Raw genomic sequence first — 14,829 nt, 5'->3', positions numbered from 1 at the left:
GGAGTAAGAAACTCTTTAAAGCAGAGTCCAGGGGCAGATCTAGTCTGCAGATAATAAGGATTATTATTTATAGATCTGAGAGCAAAAAGAAGTCCTAGGAAGAGGCTTAAAAATTATTTTTTTAGAACAATTTTAGGTTCACAGCAAAATCAAGTAGAAGTTACATTGACTTTCTGTAAAGCCCTGTCTTCACATATGCATAACCTACCCTATTATCAATATGCCCTGGAGGGTGGGGAGGTTTCAAAGCCCTTGCCTCAGCTCTTCTCAAAGTTATCCTATTGAAAGGCTGTACAGGAAACAGAAAGTGAGGCATAGTATGAAAAGGCCTCTTAGGACCTAAGTTGAGGGCCTTGACTAAGATAATCAATAGTCTTGGTTTGCCTAAGACTGAGGGATTTGTGGGCATGTGGGACTTTCAATGCTAAAATTGGGATAAACTGGGAAAACCAGGACCATTGGTCATGCTAGCCTTAGTTCTAACAGAAATGGGGCTGAGCTCTAGGAGCTCAGCAACCTGTTCTAGGCTCCCTTGACTTTGGCTTCCTCTCTGGGTTCTCTTTCCCAGCTGCTACCCATACACAGACACAAGTTTGGGAAGCAGAATGAGGTCTGTTAGCCTAGATCAAATAACCCTCTGCCTCCTCCTGAGGCCAAGCCAGTTCCCTCCTCCTTCTCCCTTGATTGGTAACCTTGGGCCCAGAGAAGTACCCCCATCCATAATCCCATTGGCCTCTGATGTGGCTGTAGGACTGGCCGGGTCCCTGAAGTGGCTGTGTAGAAGCAGGCAGGCTCAAGAGGCCTGAGCAGCAGGGCTGAAGCAAACAGCAGCAGGTTTACCTTGTGAAGAGCAGCTGCACCATGTCTACGAGAGTGTGCTCTGCGGATTTTCTCAATAACTCTGCACAGGCAAAAACAAATAACACAGGTGTCATTACTTGCCGTGCTATTATCAGGAGGCTTCTCAGAGCAGACTCCCCTCCAAACCTTGTTTACTAAGGATTATGCCAAACTTATTAAAACCAGCTCCATCCAGCTCAGGCCGGCAGCCATAACTTCACTGGCCCACTAGGTGGCATTACTGAGTCGGAAAAAAAGGGGTGCAATGATTGTGTTCTTGGGGATCTTGGCTGGTGTCAATCCCAGAAATCTCTGGGGAGGGAGATTTGGTGCCTGGCCTGAGTTAGTCAGGGATCTATTCTAATTCTTGCTCTGGCACATTGGGCTAAGTTCTCTATTCTAACTGCAAAACAGTCAAGTACAGAGAGAATTCTAGACTCCTATGGTCCACAAGGTAGGTGATAGAGAAATTCTAAGTTTTCCACCTCTCAGGATTCAGGGATAGCATCCTGTATTCATACTCACAATAGCCCTAGGGAAGGTGAAGGGCCCAATATTCAAGCACCTACCACTGAGCCTCATTTCAAAGCAGATCCGGAAGCAAGATTGCATAATTTCACAAACAGATTCATTGGTTAAGTGGGCACCCACCGGGGTCAGCAAGAGAGTCCGCAAAACCTACAAGGAAGAAAGAGGAGATACTGTGATAAACAAGGCAGGCAAGATGAAGGGTGTACTTGAGGGGAAAGAAGCTACCTCTTGTTCCTCTAGTCTCCTATGGAAGCCCTCAGAGTAAGAAAGAGAGGTTTGCAAGAATGCTGATCTTGCTTCAGTTTGGCAGTGGGGTCTCCCAGAATCTTGTCTTGGGAACTGTGTCTTTACTCTGTATGACCCTGACATATAGTTCAGAGCTCTTTCCAGGCCTAGCCTGCAAGCTCAACAGATGGATGGCACAGATACAGGCTGCCAGAGATACAAGTGTATTAAGGGCTTCTGGTATTTGATATCAATTCATTTAAAGCTTTTAATTATTTTCCTTAGAAAAAGCTTTTACCTTGGGTACCCGAGCTGCCTGTTTGGAAACAAAGTAGCTCCCTAAGCCCCAGTGGAGTCAAAACCCAGCTTCCTGCTGCCGGCAGACTGGCAGACTGGGGTAAGTAGAGCCAATGGCATCAGCTCCTGGCCATTAGCCTAACGCTCTTCCCCTCCATTTACCTGAAGGATTTTCATCAGGACAACCTCATCGCTGGCAGGATCCGTGCCCACAAAGCGGGCGTGGGTGACAGCATCTGCCATATTCTCCATGCCCTCTGCTGTGCCCTCATGAGTGGGATCTGTCCAATGAAAAAGGAAAGACTAAATGATGTGGAACTTTGGTTTTCTCCTCTTCAGTTCCTTAATTCATGGTTCTTTGGGCTACCTGAGAATTTTAGCCTATAAATGACTTTAACAAGCTCCTCAGCACAAACTCCACTGTGTAAAACAGTGATTCTCAAACTTAAGCATATGTCAAATCATTTGGAGGGCTTGTTAAAAATATAAATTGCTGGGCTCACTCTCAGAATTTTTGATATAGCAGGTCTAGAGGGAGGCCAGAGAATTTGTGTTACTAACAAGATCCCAGGTGATGTTAACACCGCTGCTTATGGGGACCACACTTTGGGAATCATTGGTGTAAAGCTACTCATTTCACAGAAAAAGGGACAGGAAATAAGAATTTTTGGCCCAGAATAAAGGCCGAATAGGGCAAAATCTTTAAATGCCAAAGTTGCAGCCTTTCTTTCTTCATGTGTTTTCTTTCCATACATCCCTCTTAAGTTGCTTTTGGAATTTTGTGTTCAGATGCCACTGAGAAGGGAAGTAGGGGAGGAAATGGACAGTCACTGCCACTAATACTCATATCTGGGTACAACATTACAGCAAATCACATACTTCTTCCTGATTTCATTTTGTTCTTAATACAATATGACACAGAGCAAGAATCCTGTTACCAGCTTAACTAAACAGGCATTAGGAGAGAAAATGGACAAACTAAACAGGACTGAGAGGTGGCTACTGGGGAGTTAGAGGGAGGGATAATTTCTTTTTTTAAAAAATATATATATTTTATTGATTTTTTTACAGAGAGGAAAGGAGAGAAATAGAGAGCTAGAAACGTCAATGAGAGAGAAACATCGACCAGCTGCCTCTTGCACACCCCCTACCGGGGATGTGCCTGCAACCAATGTACATGCTCTTGACTGGAATCGAACCTGGGACCTTTCAGTCCACAGACCAATGCTCTACCACTGAGCCAAACTGGTTTTGGCAAGAATTTCAACTGTGAATAAGATAAGGGGAAAAGCTAGAGGTCAATCAGCACCATGCTGGAAGCTAACACAAATGTTGCCAAGGGGAAATTTCTGTCCCTTTCATGTGTTAAGTGTCCACTAAAAGTAGCCAAAGAAGTGGCCTCCCCCCAGGTCTATAAGGGTCCTGAGAACTATCTGGATTGTCCTTGACTGGGAGGATAAGTAGGAAAAAAAGGATAGGGACATGAAAAAATTTTGCAACTGACAGAAAAGTTGCTCTAGAGGTAGTATGATGTAATTCAGGAGCACCTTTTCATTTTAAGTGGTAGGAATTGTAAGAAATCTTTATCATTTTCTCTATCCTGTTCTCTGAAATTATCAGAGTTCTTGAGCCTAAAGCTCAGGGGATGGCTAAGAAACCAGAACATTTCCCTTGCAACAATGAGCCAGAAGACTTTCATTGATTATAAGTGATTTTCATCTTTCTTTTCTGTCCTGGTTAGTCTCTGACACTTAGTCAGACTGCTTTTGTCCTACATACAACGTGCCTTTACTCAGCATCAAGAGTGGCTACTTTAGAGGTCATGGAGAAGGAAGCCAATTTCATGATATATATAGTATACTAGAGGCCCAGTACATAAAATTCATGCGGGGAGGGTCCCCTCAGCTCGACCTGCACCCTCTCCAATCTAGGATCCCTCTCACAATCTGGGATTGCTGGCTCCTAATGGCTCACCTGCCTGCCAGCCTGCTTGCCCCTAACCACTTCTGCCTGCCAGCCTGATCACCCCCTAACCGCTCCCCTCCCGGCCCAATTGCTCCCAACTGCCCTCCCCTGCCAGCCTGATCGCCCACAACTGCCCTCTCCTGCTTTGACCTGCCCCCTCTGCCAGGACCCGCCTCCTCTGTACCAGGTTGGAGGCGAGGGACCTCCAGGCCTCACTGTGTGGAGCAGCTATCGGACCCCACCTCCGCTATACATGTGGCCATCTTGTGGTGACATTGTGCGTGAGGGCACGAGGACCATCTAGGCCACATGTGTCAAACACAAGGCCCGCGGGCCAAATCCGTCCCGCCAGGCCTTGCAATGTGGCCCGCACCGCGCTGTCATCACTGCACTCCGCTGCGTTTCCATCACAATGACAGTTTATGACTGTTCAGTAAACCATTCGGCCTGCGATTTAGGCTGGATTTTAGATTTTGGCCCCTTCTCTGATTGAGTTCGACACCCCTAATCTAGGCTTTTAATAGTATAGATGGGGTAAACCAGCTCCTTCTATCACCTCAACTCTCCTTGTTTCTCCCAATCAACACAGAAAATCCAAAGGTATACCTTGCCTTATTGTGTTTCATTTTATTTCACTTAACAGATGATATTTTGTAGAAATTGAAGGCAAGACCCTCCACCAGCAACAATTATGATTTGCTTTATTGCAGTGGTCTGGAACGGAACCAACATATCTTTGAGGTATGCCTGTATACTCTAGGCTAGGGGTGTCGAACTCAATCAGAGAAGGGGCCAAAATCTAAAATCCAGCCTAAATCGCGGGCCGGATGGTTTACTGAACAGTCATAAACTGTCATTGTGATGGAAACGCAGCGGAGTGCAGTGATGACAGCGCGGTGCGGGCCACATTGCAAGGCCTGGCGGGACGGATTTGGCCCGCGGGCCTTGTGTTTGACACATGTGCTCTAGGCAGTTGCCTGAATCCCATCTTTCAGCCCTGCCAGACAGTCCTTTTTCAGGCCTCCAGGGACCTTTTCTTGAACACGAAATCCAAGTCCTTCTCAGTGTCGCCTGGTGTTTCAGAGCTCAGTGAATGGCAGCCTTGCTCTCATCTCATAAGGCTTTTGGGGGCCCATTTCTTCCCCTCCTTCAGAAATCTCCCTTATTCAAGAAGTTTAAACTCTTTTTTTTAAAAAATAAATAAATATGTTTTTAATGATTTTAGAAAGAGGGTGAAGAGAGAAAGAGGAAGGGAGGGAGAAAGGGAGGGGGGCGAGAGGGCGAGAGAGAGAGAGAGAGAGAGAGAGAGAGAGAGAGAGAGAGAGAGAGAGAGAGATATCTATCAATCGGTTGCCTTTTGTATGCTCCAACTGGTGATCAAACCCACAAACCCACAACCCAGGCATGTGCCCTGACTGAAAATCAAACCGGCAGCTTTCCAGTGCACAGGATGCTGCTCAACCAGCAGAGCCACTCTGGCCAGGCTATATGGATCTTTTTGTAGCCCTTATCCTCTGAGCCTGAATGAAGTAGTAAGAGTGACAGGTCTTTAACTATAGTAGACATGGCCCACCAGTAAGGCAGGCAATCAATGGCACAAATTCTGGTCTGGCAGCTGTGTGTGGCCAAATAAAAGCCTGGTCCTTGAAGTAAGACCTAAAATAATCCCAGAAGTCTTGGGACACAGAATTGAGGGGGTAGTGTCTTCTAAAAAGGCAGCCTAAACAGAGGGGTGTTTGACTTGAAGTCACTTAGCAGACCTGTGCTCCCCAGGACCCATTCCTTAGAATGTCATTCCTTGGCCACTCTGGAGCAGATACAGAGAAATTTGCCAATTTCATCTACTTTGCCTTCTGGCTTTCATATACTCCTTCCTGCTCCTTTTCTCATGCCCACTGCAATCACCACCTCCAGCATTTTCTTTTCCCACCACAGGAAACTCCAATGACCAGCTGGCTTGAGGTCTCCAATGACCAGCTTCTCTGCCAAGTCCAGGAAGGGGAGAGAGTTACATCAACAGGAGAGCAGGGAAAAGACACAGAGAGCAGCTGCTGGAGGCTGTGAAGAGAGATGACCTGCAGGTGGTGCTCAGGACAAGGCTGGAAGTAGCTGGGCCTGATTTTTGCATAGGAAAAGTATAAAGCTAGGACTAGGGTGTCTGGAGATTCTGGTGTGGCTATTCAGAAAATAGCTGAGATCTTGAATATGCCAGCTAAGCAAATCCAACTTTCTAGAAAAGATAAATTTTTTGGCCCTATATTGAAGGCCATTTTTCTTTCTGGCTAGCTTCACTCTGAGCTTCCTCTTTTCTTGTCTTCTTAGAAACAAAGACAGCAGCCTGTTTTCTATGTTTCTTACCCTTGCACATGGGCTATCAATAGGGGAAAAGGAATTCAGGATCCTGAGTGACAGACCAACTAAAATGAATTCAAAAGAGACGTCATAAACAAAATCAGAGATAAACAATAGACTGGATAAAATAATTGGGTGAAAATATTTGCAATACTGTGATAGACAATGGGTTAGTATCCCCACTATATAAAAAACTCCTGCAAACTGATAAGAAAAACAAAAAACAACTCAATAAAATGATAGGCGAAGGAGAATAAATTCAAATGTTCAACCTCAAGGAAATAAAAACAACAAAATACCAGTTTTCACCCATCAAATTAGCACAAATAAAGAATACTGATAATATTCAGTGCTGGTGATAGGGTGGGGAAATGGAAACTCTCAAAAATTACTGTTGGAAGTGCAAATGCTGTAAGCTTTTGGTAAAGCAACCTGGTAGTACCTATGAAAATATAGTAAGCATGTGACCTTTTAATCCATAAATTTCAAGTATAGGAATCTATCATACAAAAGGAAAATTAATAGAATAGAATATATGAACAAAGATGCTTATTTCAGCATTTATAGTGGCTCAAAATGGGAAACAATCTAAGTATTAAATATTAATCAATAAGATAATGACCAAATGGACTGAGTTATATCTATACTATGGAAAGTATATAGCTATCAAAAACACAAAATTTTTTACTAGGGTTGAGAAGAAAATTTCTTTTTGGTGTGATGAAAAAGTTTAGGAAACAGATGGTGCTGATGGTTGCACAACATTGTGAATGTAATGATGCCACTTAATTATATACTTAAAATGATTTAAATGGCTAATTTTATATTATATGTTTTAAGACAATAAAAAAAGAATATATAAGCTTCAAATTACAAAATTAATAGGTTCTAAAGATGTAATGTACAGCATGGTCACTATAGTTAACAAATACCATAACTAGCTAAGACAGATCCTAAAAGGTCTCATTAAAAGAAAAAAAAAAATTGCAACTATATGAGGTGACAGATTTTAACTACTCTGGTATTTATACATATATCAAATCATTATGCTGTACACCTTAAACTAATGCAATGTTATATGTCAATTATATCTCAATAAAATGGGGGGAGAGAAATTATATAATGTACATTTTTCAAAATCAATATTTTTTTCTTTTTTAAATATATTTTTATTGATTTCAGAAAGGGAGAGGGAGAGAGAGATAAAAACATCAATGATGAGAGAGAATCATTGATCAGCTGCCTCCTGCATGCCCTCTACTGGGGATGGAGCCCACACTCCAGGCATGTGCCCGTGACTGGAATCAAACCTGGTACCCTTCAGTCTGCAGGCTGACACTCTATCCACTGAGCCAAACTGGCTAGGGCAGTCAATACTATTTTTTAAAATAATATTTTAAAAATAGTCTATTTTTATTTTTTAAATTTTTTATTGCTTTTTAGAGAGAGTTAAAGAGAGAAGGATAGAGAAATAGAAATATTAATGATGAGAGAATCATCAATCGGCTGCCTCCTGCACACCCCCTACTGGGGATCAAGCCCACAGCCAGGGAATGTGCCCTGACCTGAATTCAACTAGCAACCTCTTGGTTCCTGGATTGACGCTCAACTGCTGAGCCAGTTGGGTTAAGTTAATACTGTTAAATAAAAAAAGAAAATATGTAGCACATAATCCTATTTTATTTTTGCTTTTTAAAAAGATGGTACTTTTGCCCAGCTGGCATGGCTCAGTGGTTCAACATCGACCCATGCACCAGTTCAATTCAGACTGGAGCACATGCCCAGTTGCAGGCTCTATTCCCAGTGTGTATGTGAGGGCGGGGGCGGGAGGGGGGGAAGAAGGGGGGAAGGGTGGGTGGGATTCAGGAGGCATAGAGATATTTCTATCTCTCCCTCTCTCTGAAATCAATAAAAACGCATTTTAAAAAAAGAAAGAAAAAGGGAGCTGAAACCAGTTTGGCTCATGGATAGAGCGTTGGCCTGCGGAGTGAAAGGTCTGAGGTTCAGTTCCAGTCAAGGGCATGTACCTTGGTTGCGGGCACAAGAGGCAGCTGATGTTTCTAACTCTCTATCCCTATCGCTTCCTTTCTGTAAAAAATCAATAAAATATATATATTTTTAAAAACTAAAAAAAATAAAGAAAAAGGGGGGGGGGAAACCCGATGGTACTCTCTATATATTTATATACATGTGGAGAAAGGTATGGAAAGATTCAAACCAGTCTGTTAACATATTTACCTAAGGAAAGAGTAGCACTGAGAAAGACAGAGGAGAGTCCATTAACTTTTATTTTAGATACCTCTTTATTGTTTATCTTAAAATAAGCATGCATTACATTTAAAAACTAACTTTTTAAATTAACCAAACCAAAAAATAAAAATAAAATAAAATAAATCAAACCAAGCCCTGTATGATGTGGTTCAGCTGCTAGGAGAGTCATCCAGTACAATGAAAGAGAAACCAAACAAACCTCTAAGAACACCCACCAAACCCTTAACTCCCTGCAAAGCACAAAGAAATTAGAGCTCCAGGAAACCTCTTCTCTCTCTTCACTTGCAAAGTCTGAATCAATTAGCATGATAAGTACGCAATAATTCTATTTCTCTTCTACAAGGAAAGATGGCTGGGAAAAACTTTCCAGTATCACCAGCTCATTGCCTAAAGCCTGACCAGCAGGAAAGGCAGGAAATGAAGTGCTATGGTCATCCAAAAAGCCTGGTCTCTTACCTATGAGTGCATAGGACAGGAACTTGTTGACAGAGGTGAGTGCCAGTCCAGTGATAGGCCCAGTGGTATCTTCAGAGCGAATCACTTCCAAAAATGGACGAAGGAATACATTGGGCTCAATTTCTGAGAGTTCTGAAAGAAAAGAAAGAGAAACGAACAGGTGCCATTTAACAAAAAGCTAAATTCTAAAAAAAGGTCCTTCTTATTTGTTATGAGGCTCGAATTCTTAGTTGCCAGAGCAATATTATCATGGTTTTTAAATTAACAATAAAATGGGTCAGGTAGATTTTATGTTATGTATCTATTACCACAATTTTTAATTCCTTAATACCATAAAATATTGCTGGGTCAATTTCCATGTCCATCCTCCTTATAGATGAGGTAAAACCTCATCTTGGTACAGCCAATATGGTCAAAGAGATCCTGGGATGAGCTGCTGTCTTTGTCTTTCCCTATTATGATCAGTCACTTCTCTTAGAGATAAAGAATGTATAGCCCTGGCCGGTTTGGCTCAGTGGATGGAGCATCGGCCTTCGGACTAGAGGGTCCCAGGTTCGAATCCGGTCAGGGGCATGTGCCTTGGTTGTGGGCACATGCCCAGTGGGGAGTGTGTAGGAGGCAGCTGATCCATATTTCTCTCTCATCAATGTTTCTGACTCTCTGTCCCTCTCCCTTCCTCTCCGTGAAAAATCAATAAAATATATTTTTAAAAAAGAATATATAAACACATCTCAGGAAGATGGGGTTGGGGGGGGAAATCTTGAAGTTTATAGAACCTTGCTAAAACAAACGAATATACATACATACACACATACATTCATATGTAAACCTAACAAGAACAAAAGGTTTCTCAGTCCCTACACATGGAGGCAGATTGTAATTTTGGATGGTCCTAACCTCTCTCTAGTTTTCTTTCTGCCTACAGCAAGCAGAGGGCTAACTGCCCTTAGATGAAGGGGAAATTTAAGGCTTAGATAAGATAGATGATTAATTATACAGTTAATAAGAAGCAGAGCTGGGATTTGAGCCCAGTCAGTATAGTATATGGTTGTGAAACTTGTAAAACCATTACATTTCTTTTTCCTAATCACCAGCACATACTCTTGAATTTAGAAGGTCTGAGAAGTTATACTACACTGGACTTGTTCCCTACCCCGCTTTGCCCAGGGTTTAATTTATTTTTCTAGAATATGCTGAGCTTTCATCAGTCAGAAACCAGCTCCCTGAAAGACTTCCTAAATAGGCCAGAAAGATGTAGGGATAACATCAAGGTTGCTCACCTTTAGAGACAAAAGAAAGCTAGGCTTCCTAAACACCTTCATTTTCATGATAACACAGGGGCTTCTTCCCACTCAATTCCTACCACCCCCACCCGGTGGGTAAACACTCCCTGGGCCCGGCTGCTCCACAGATTAATGCTTTAATTAATTGGCAGTTTGAGTAGCATTTTCCAAGCTTGTCTGTTCAGTGATCACATCAGCTGTATAAAACCTGCTTCTCATCCCCCACTACCCCCACCTGGAGCTGTACAATTTGCAGAAGAAAAACCTTTGTGTGTGTGAGGTGGTAGAGTTGAGAGCAAGGAATAAAAATACCTGGAAAACCTGAAAACTATAAAACAGTTTTTCTTATCTTAATAGTCTTAACATTTTAAATACTTTTGAAAAAGCACATTAAAAGATTCAAAGTAATCTAGAGTTGCTGCTTTAGGAGCACAACTGTATTATATAGTATGATTTGGTCTGTCTTTAAAATATATTTGGCATATTTGAAATATAAAAGTCTAGATAGGAAAAAAGTCTTTGAGAGAGGTGGGACAGGGTACATTTCTCCTGAGCTTTCATACAATTGCTATTACATTGCTTCATGTCTTCTTTCATAGAGAAAGACCAGAGCAATTTTATAGCCATGATTTGATACTTTCAGAGCAATATGTATTCTGCCTCTTTAAAAAAAGTGGTTTTTAATTTTATAAAATTGTTTCTTTTGATATAGAGAGTTCAACAAATTTTAACATACAACAGAGATCCCTGTAACCACTGTGGCAATCAGGATATAGAACAGTTTCATCAACCAGAAAACTCCTGTTATCCCTTTGTAGTCAGTCATACCCTTTCTCCCCACCCCTAACCTCTGCCAACCACTGACATTTTCTCCATCACTATAGTTTTATCAGGAAGTTCATATATTGCCCTAGCCCAGTTTGGCCCAGTGGATAGAGCGTAGGCTTGCGGACTGAAGGGTCCCAGGTTCAATTCTGGCCAAGGGCATATGCATGGGTTGGGGCTCAATCCCCGTTAGGGTGTGTGCAAGAGGCAGCCAATCAGTGATTCTCTCTCATCATTGATGTTTCTATCTCTCTCCCTCTTCCTTTCTCTCTGAGATCAATAAATACTTTTTTTTTTTTTTTAAAGAAAGTTCAGCAGATGATTGGATCAAAAAACTATGGTACATCTATACAATGGAATACTATGCTGGCATAAAAAAGAAGGAATTCTTATCATTTGCAGCAACCTGGATGGAATTGGAGAACATCATGCTAAGTGAAATAAGCCAGTCAATGAAAGAGAAACACCACATGACCTCACTCATTTATGAATAATAAAAAACATTATAAACTGATGAACCAAAAGATAGATATAGAGACAGTAAAGCAACAAGCAGACTGTCAAATTACAGCGAGGAGGGTAGGGAGAGATAAGAGATCAACCAAAGGACTTGTATGCATGCATATAAGCATAACCAATGGACTCAAAACTCTGGGGAGGGAGGGCATGTATGGGAGTGGGGGGGCAATGGTAAGATATGTACACATATAATAATTTAATTTAAAAAATTAAAAAAAAGTAAGTTCATATAAATGGAATCATACAGTATGCAATCCTTTGAGACTGGTTTCTTTCATTCAGCATGAGGCCTTTGAGACTTGTCTAAATCATTGCATAGACCAACAGAACTGCTATAAACATATTTTTTGAGTGTGCTTATATGCCATCCATGTATCTCTTTTGATGATGTGTCTGTTCACATCTTTTGCCCATTTTTAAATTGAATTGTTTGTTTCCTTACTGTTGAGTTTAGAGATTTCTTTGTCTATTCAGGATAATGCAAATCCTTTATTGGCAATACAATTATTTACATATATTCCTCCCAGTCATCTCAATCTCTTAACACCATGGTTGGCAAACTGCGGCTCTTTGGCTCCTTGAGTGTGGCTCTTCCTCAAAATACCATGGTCTGGGCAAGTCTATTTTGAAGAAGTGGCGTTAGAAGAAGTTTAAGTTGAAAAAAATTGGCTCTCAAAAGAAATTTCAATCGTTGTACTGTTGATATTTGGCTCTGTAGACTAATAGTTTGCTGACCACTCTCTTAATAGTATCTCTCACAGAACAGACATTTTTACTTTTGATGAAGTCCAGTTTATCAACTTTTTTTCTTTTGTGCATTTGATATCTAAGTACTCTTTGCCCAAACCTAGGTCACAGAGATTTTTCTGTTTTCTTCTAAAAGGTATACAGATTTATGCTTTTCATTTACATCTATGATTTACTTTGTGTTAATTTTTCTATAATGTGAAGTTTTGATAAAGGGGTTTTTGTGTATATATGGATATGCAATTGTTCCAACACCATTTATTGAAAAGAATTATCCTTTCTCAATTGAGTTGTCTTTGCCTTTGTCAAAAATCAGTTGGCTATGTTTGTGTGAGTCTATTATGGATTCTCTATTCTGTTCCCATTAATCTTTGTGTCTAACTCCCTGACACTGACACACTGTCTTGATTACTATAGCTGTATTCTAATTCTTAAAATCAGGTAATATGATTGCTCGATTTTATTCTTCTTTTTTCAATACCATTTTCAGTATTCCTTAGCCTTTCCATTCCAATTAAATTTTTTTATTTATTGTTTTGAGTGGGGGGAGGGGGACAAAGAGAGTGAGGGAAGAGAAAGAGAGAATCATTGGTTTGTTGCTCCATTTATTTATGCATCCATTGGTTGATTCTTTTATGTGTTCAACCTTGGCACATTGGAATGACACTAATCAACTGAGCTGCTTGGCCAAGGCATTCCATTTCTTTCCTTTTCTTTTCTTTTAAATATATTTTATTGATTTTTTACAGAGAAAAAAGGAGAGGGATAGAGAGCTAGAAACATCGATGAGAGGGAACATCAACCAGCTGCTTCCTGCACACCCCCTACCGGGGATGTGCCCGCAACCAATGTACATGCCCTTGACCTGAATTGAATCTGCAGACCGATGCTCTATCCACTGAGCCAAACCGGTTTTGGCAGGGCTTTCCATTTCAATTTTAAGATAAACTTGTCTACATTTACAAAAAAATATTGCTGAGCACTATCCCTCTTCCTTCCTCTCTGTAAAAAATCAATAAAATATATTTAAAAATAAATAAAAATAAAGAACAACAGCCTTAGCTGGCTTTGCTCAGTATTTAGAGTGTTGGCCCATGGACTGAAGGTCTCAGGTTCAATTCTGGTCAAGAGCAAGTATCTCAGTTGCAGGCTTGATCCCCGGTCTCGGTTTGTGGAAGGCAACCAATCGATGTGTCTCTCTCATATCGATGTTTCTCTCTGTCTCTACCTCTTCCTTCCATTCTCTCTAAAAATAATGAAAAAAATATCCTCAAGTGAGAATTAACAAAAATAAGTAAGTAAATAAATAACAACAGCTAATATTTATCGAGCATATACTATATGTCAGGTACTGCACTCAGCAATTATATTCATTATCTCATTTGAAACAAGTGGTACAAGTACATGGAATAAATTAAATGTGCAATAAATATAACTAAGATATTATTGTTCTTGTTTTTTAACTCTAGAATCCCAGTCCAATTTTCTTAATACTGCAGGGTACTATAAGTTTGGTTTAAGATTTAAGCAAATACCTAAAACTTCAAAGGTGAGCCTCTACCTTTGATTATTAAATCTTAAAGGGATACGAGTTAAAGGTGTTATTTATATATGGTACAATTTGAAATAGTTTCTAATTTATTTCACTTCCCATTTTTATTGAATTTATTGGGGTGACGCTACTTTATTTTTTTATTTTTTATTTTTTTAAATATATTTTATTGATTTTTTTATACAGAGAGAAAGGGAGAGAGAGAGATAGTTAGAAACATCGATGAGAGAGAGTCATCGATCAGCTGCCTCTTGCACACCCCCTACTGGGGATATGCCCGCAACCAAGGTACATGCCCTTGACCGGAATCGAACCCGGGACCCTTCAGTCCCCAAGCCGACGCTCTATCCATTGAGCCAAACCAGTCCCGGCTGAAATAGCTCTTTTAATTTCTGAGAATTTTAGCTTCATCCAAGGTATATATACAAGTTGTCAGAAAAAGGAATAGGCTTCCTTTTTCAAATGAATGATTTAAATGTTCACCCTCCTTTTAGAAGAGAGATAATTAGCAGCTACCATTATTGCCTTGTGCCATACTACATGCTAAGCAGTTTATATACCTTCTCTGTTCACACTTATTCCCATTTTGAAGATGAATATGAGACTTAGAATAAGTAGATGTACCTACTAAGATTATATAACTAGCAAGTGGTTAATATAGGAATCAAATCCAGATTCATCTGCCCAGTGGGTGTGGTTGGTTGAGTGTCAGCCCATGTACCAAAAGGTCACCAGTTCGATTCCCTATTAGGACACATGCCTGGGATTTCAGGCTTGAACCCAGGAAGGGGACGTGCAGGATGCAGCCTATGGATGTTTCTCTCTTATCCATGTTTCTATCTCTCTCTTTCTCTCCCTTCCTCTCTTTCTCAAATCAATAAAACATTTGAAAAAATCCAGATTCATCTGACTCCAAAATCTGTTTTCCTAGCCATTTAACTCTATTCCTTCCTATGAAGCCAGAAC

General features: G+C 40.7%; 1 protein-coding gene across 14 annotated transcripts in view; it reads right to left on the bottom strand.

Moving 5' to 3' along the window:
• Nucleotides 1-14,829, bottom strand: part of GBF1 (golgi brefeldin A resistant guanine nucleotide exchange factor 1) — a 104,336-nt gene that overhangs the window by 25,401 nt on the left and 64,106 nt on the right. For 13 of the 14 annotated variants that reach the window (XM_036437823.2, XM_036437827.2, XM_036437834.2 and 10 more), the window contains exons 4-7: nt 8,938-9,069; nt 2,056-2,174; nt 1,410-1,518; nt 841-901 (exon numbers count right to left, since the gene is read on the bottom strand). In XM_036437823.2, the coding sequence (XP_036293716.1) occupies nt 841-901; nt 1,410-1,518; nt 2,056-2,174; nt 8,938-9,069 (421 nt within the window). Of the gene's footprint in view, nt 1-840; nt 902-1,409; nt 1,519-2,055; nt 2,175-3,126; nt 3,133-8,937; nt 9,070-14,829 lie in introns of those variants that run through there. The other variant, XM_045582041.1, reaches the window with a different exon arrangement.

Source organism: Pipistrellus kuhlii, unplaced genomic scaffold, assembly GCF_014108245.1.
Source record: "Pipistrellus kuhlii isolate mPipKuh1 unplaced genomic scaffold, mPipKuh1.p scaffold_m20_p_15, whole genome shotgun sequence".
Lineage (NCBI taxonomy): Eukaryota > Metazoa > Chordata > Mammalia > Chiroptera > Vespertilionidae > Pipistrellus > Pipistrellus kuhlii.
Note: the sequence above shows the minus strand (reverse complement) of the source record. Positions and strands in the feature narration are given on the sequence as shown.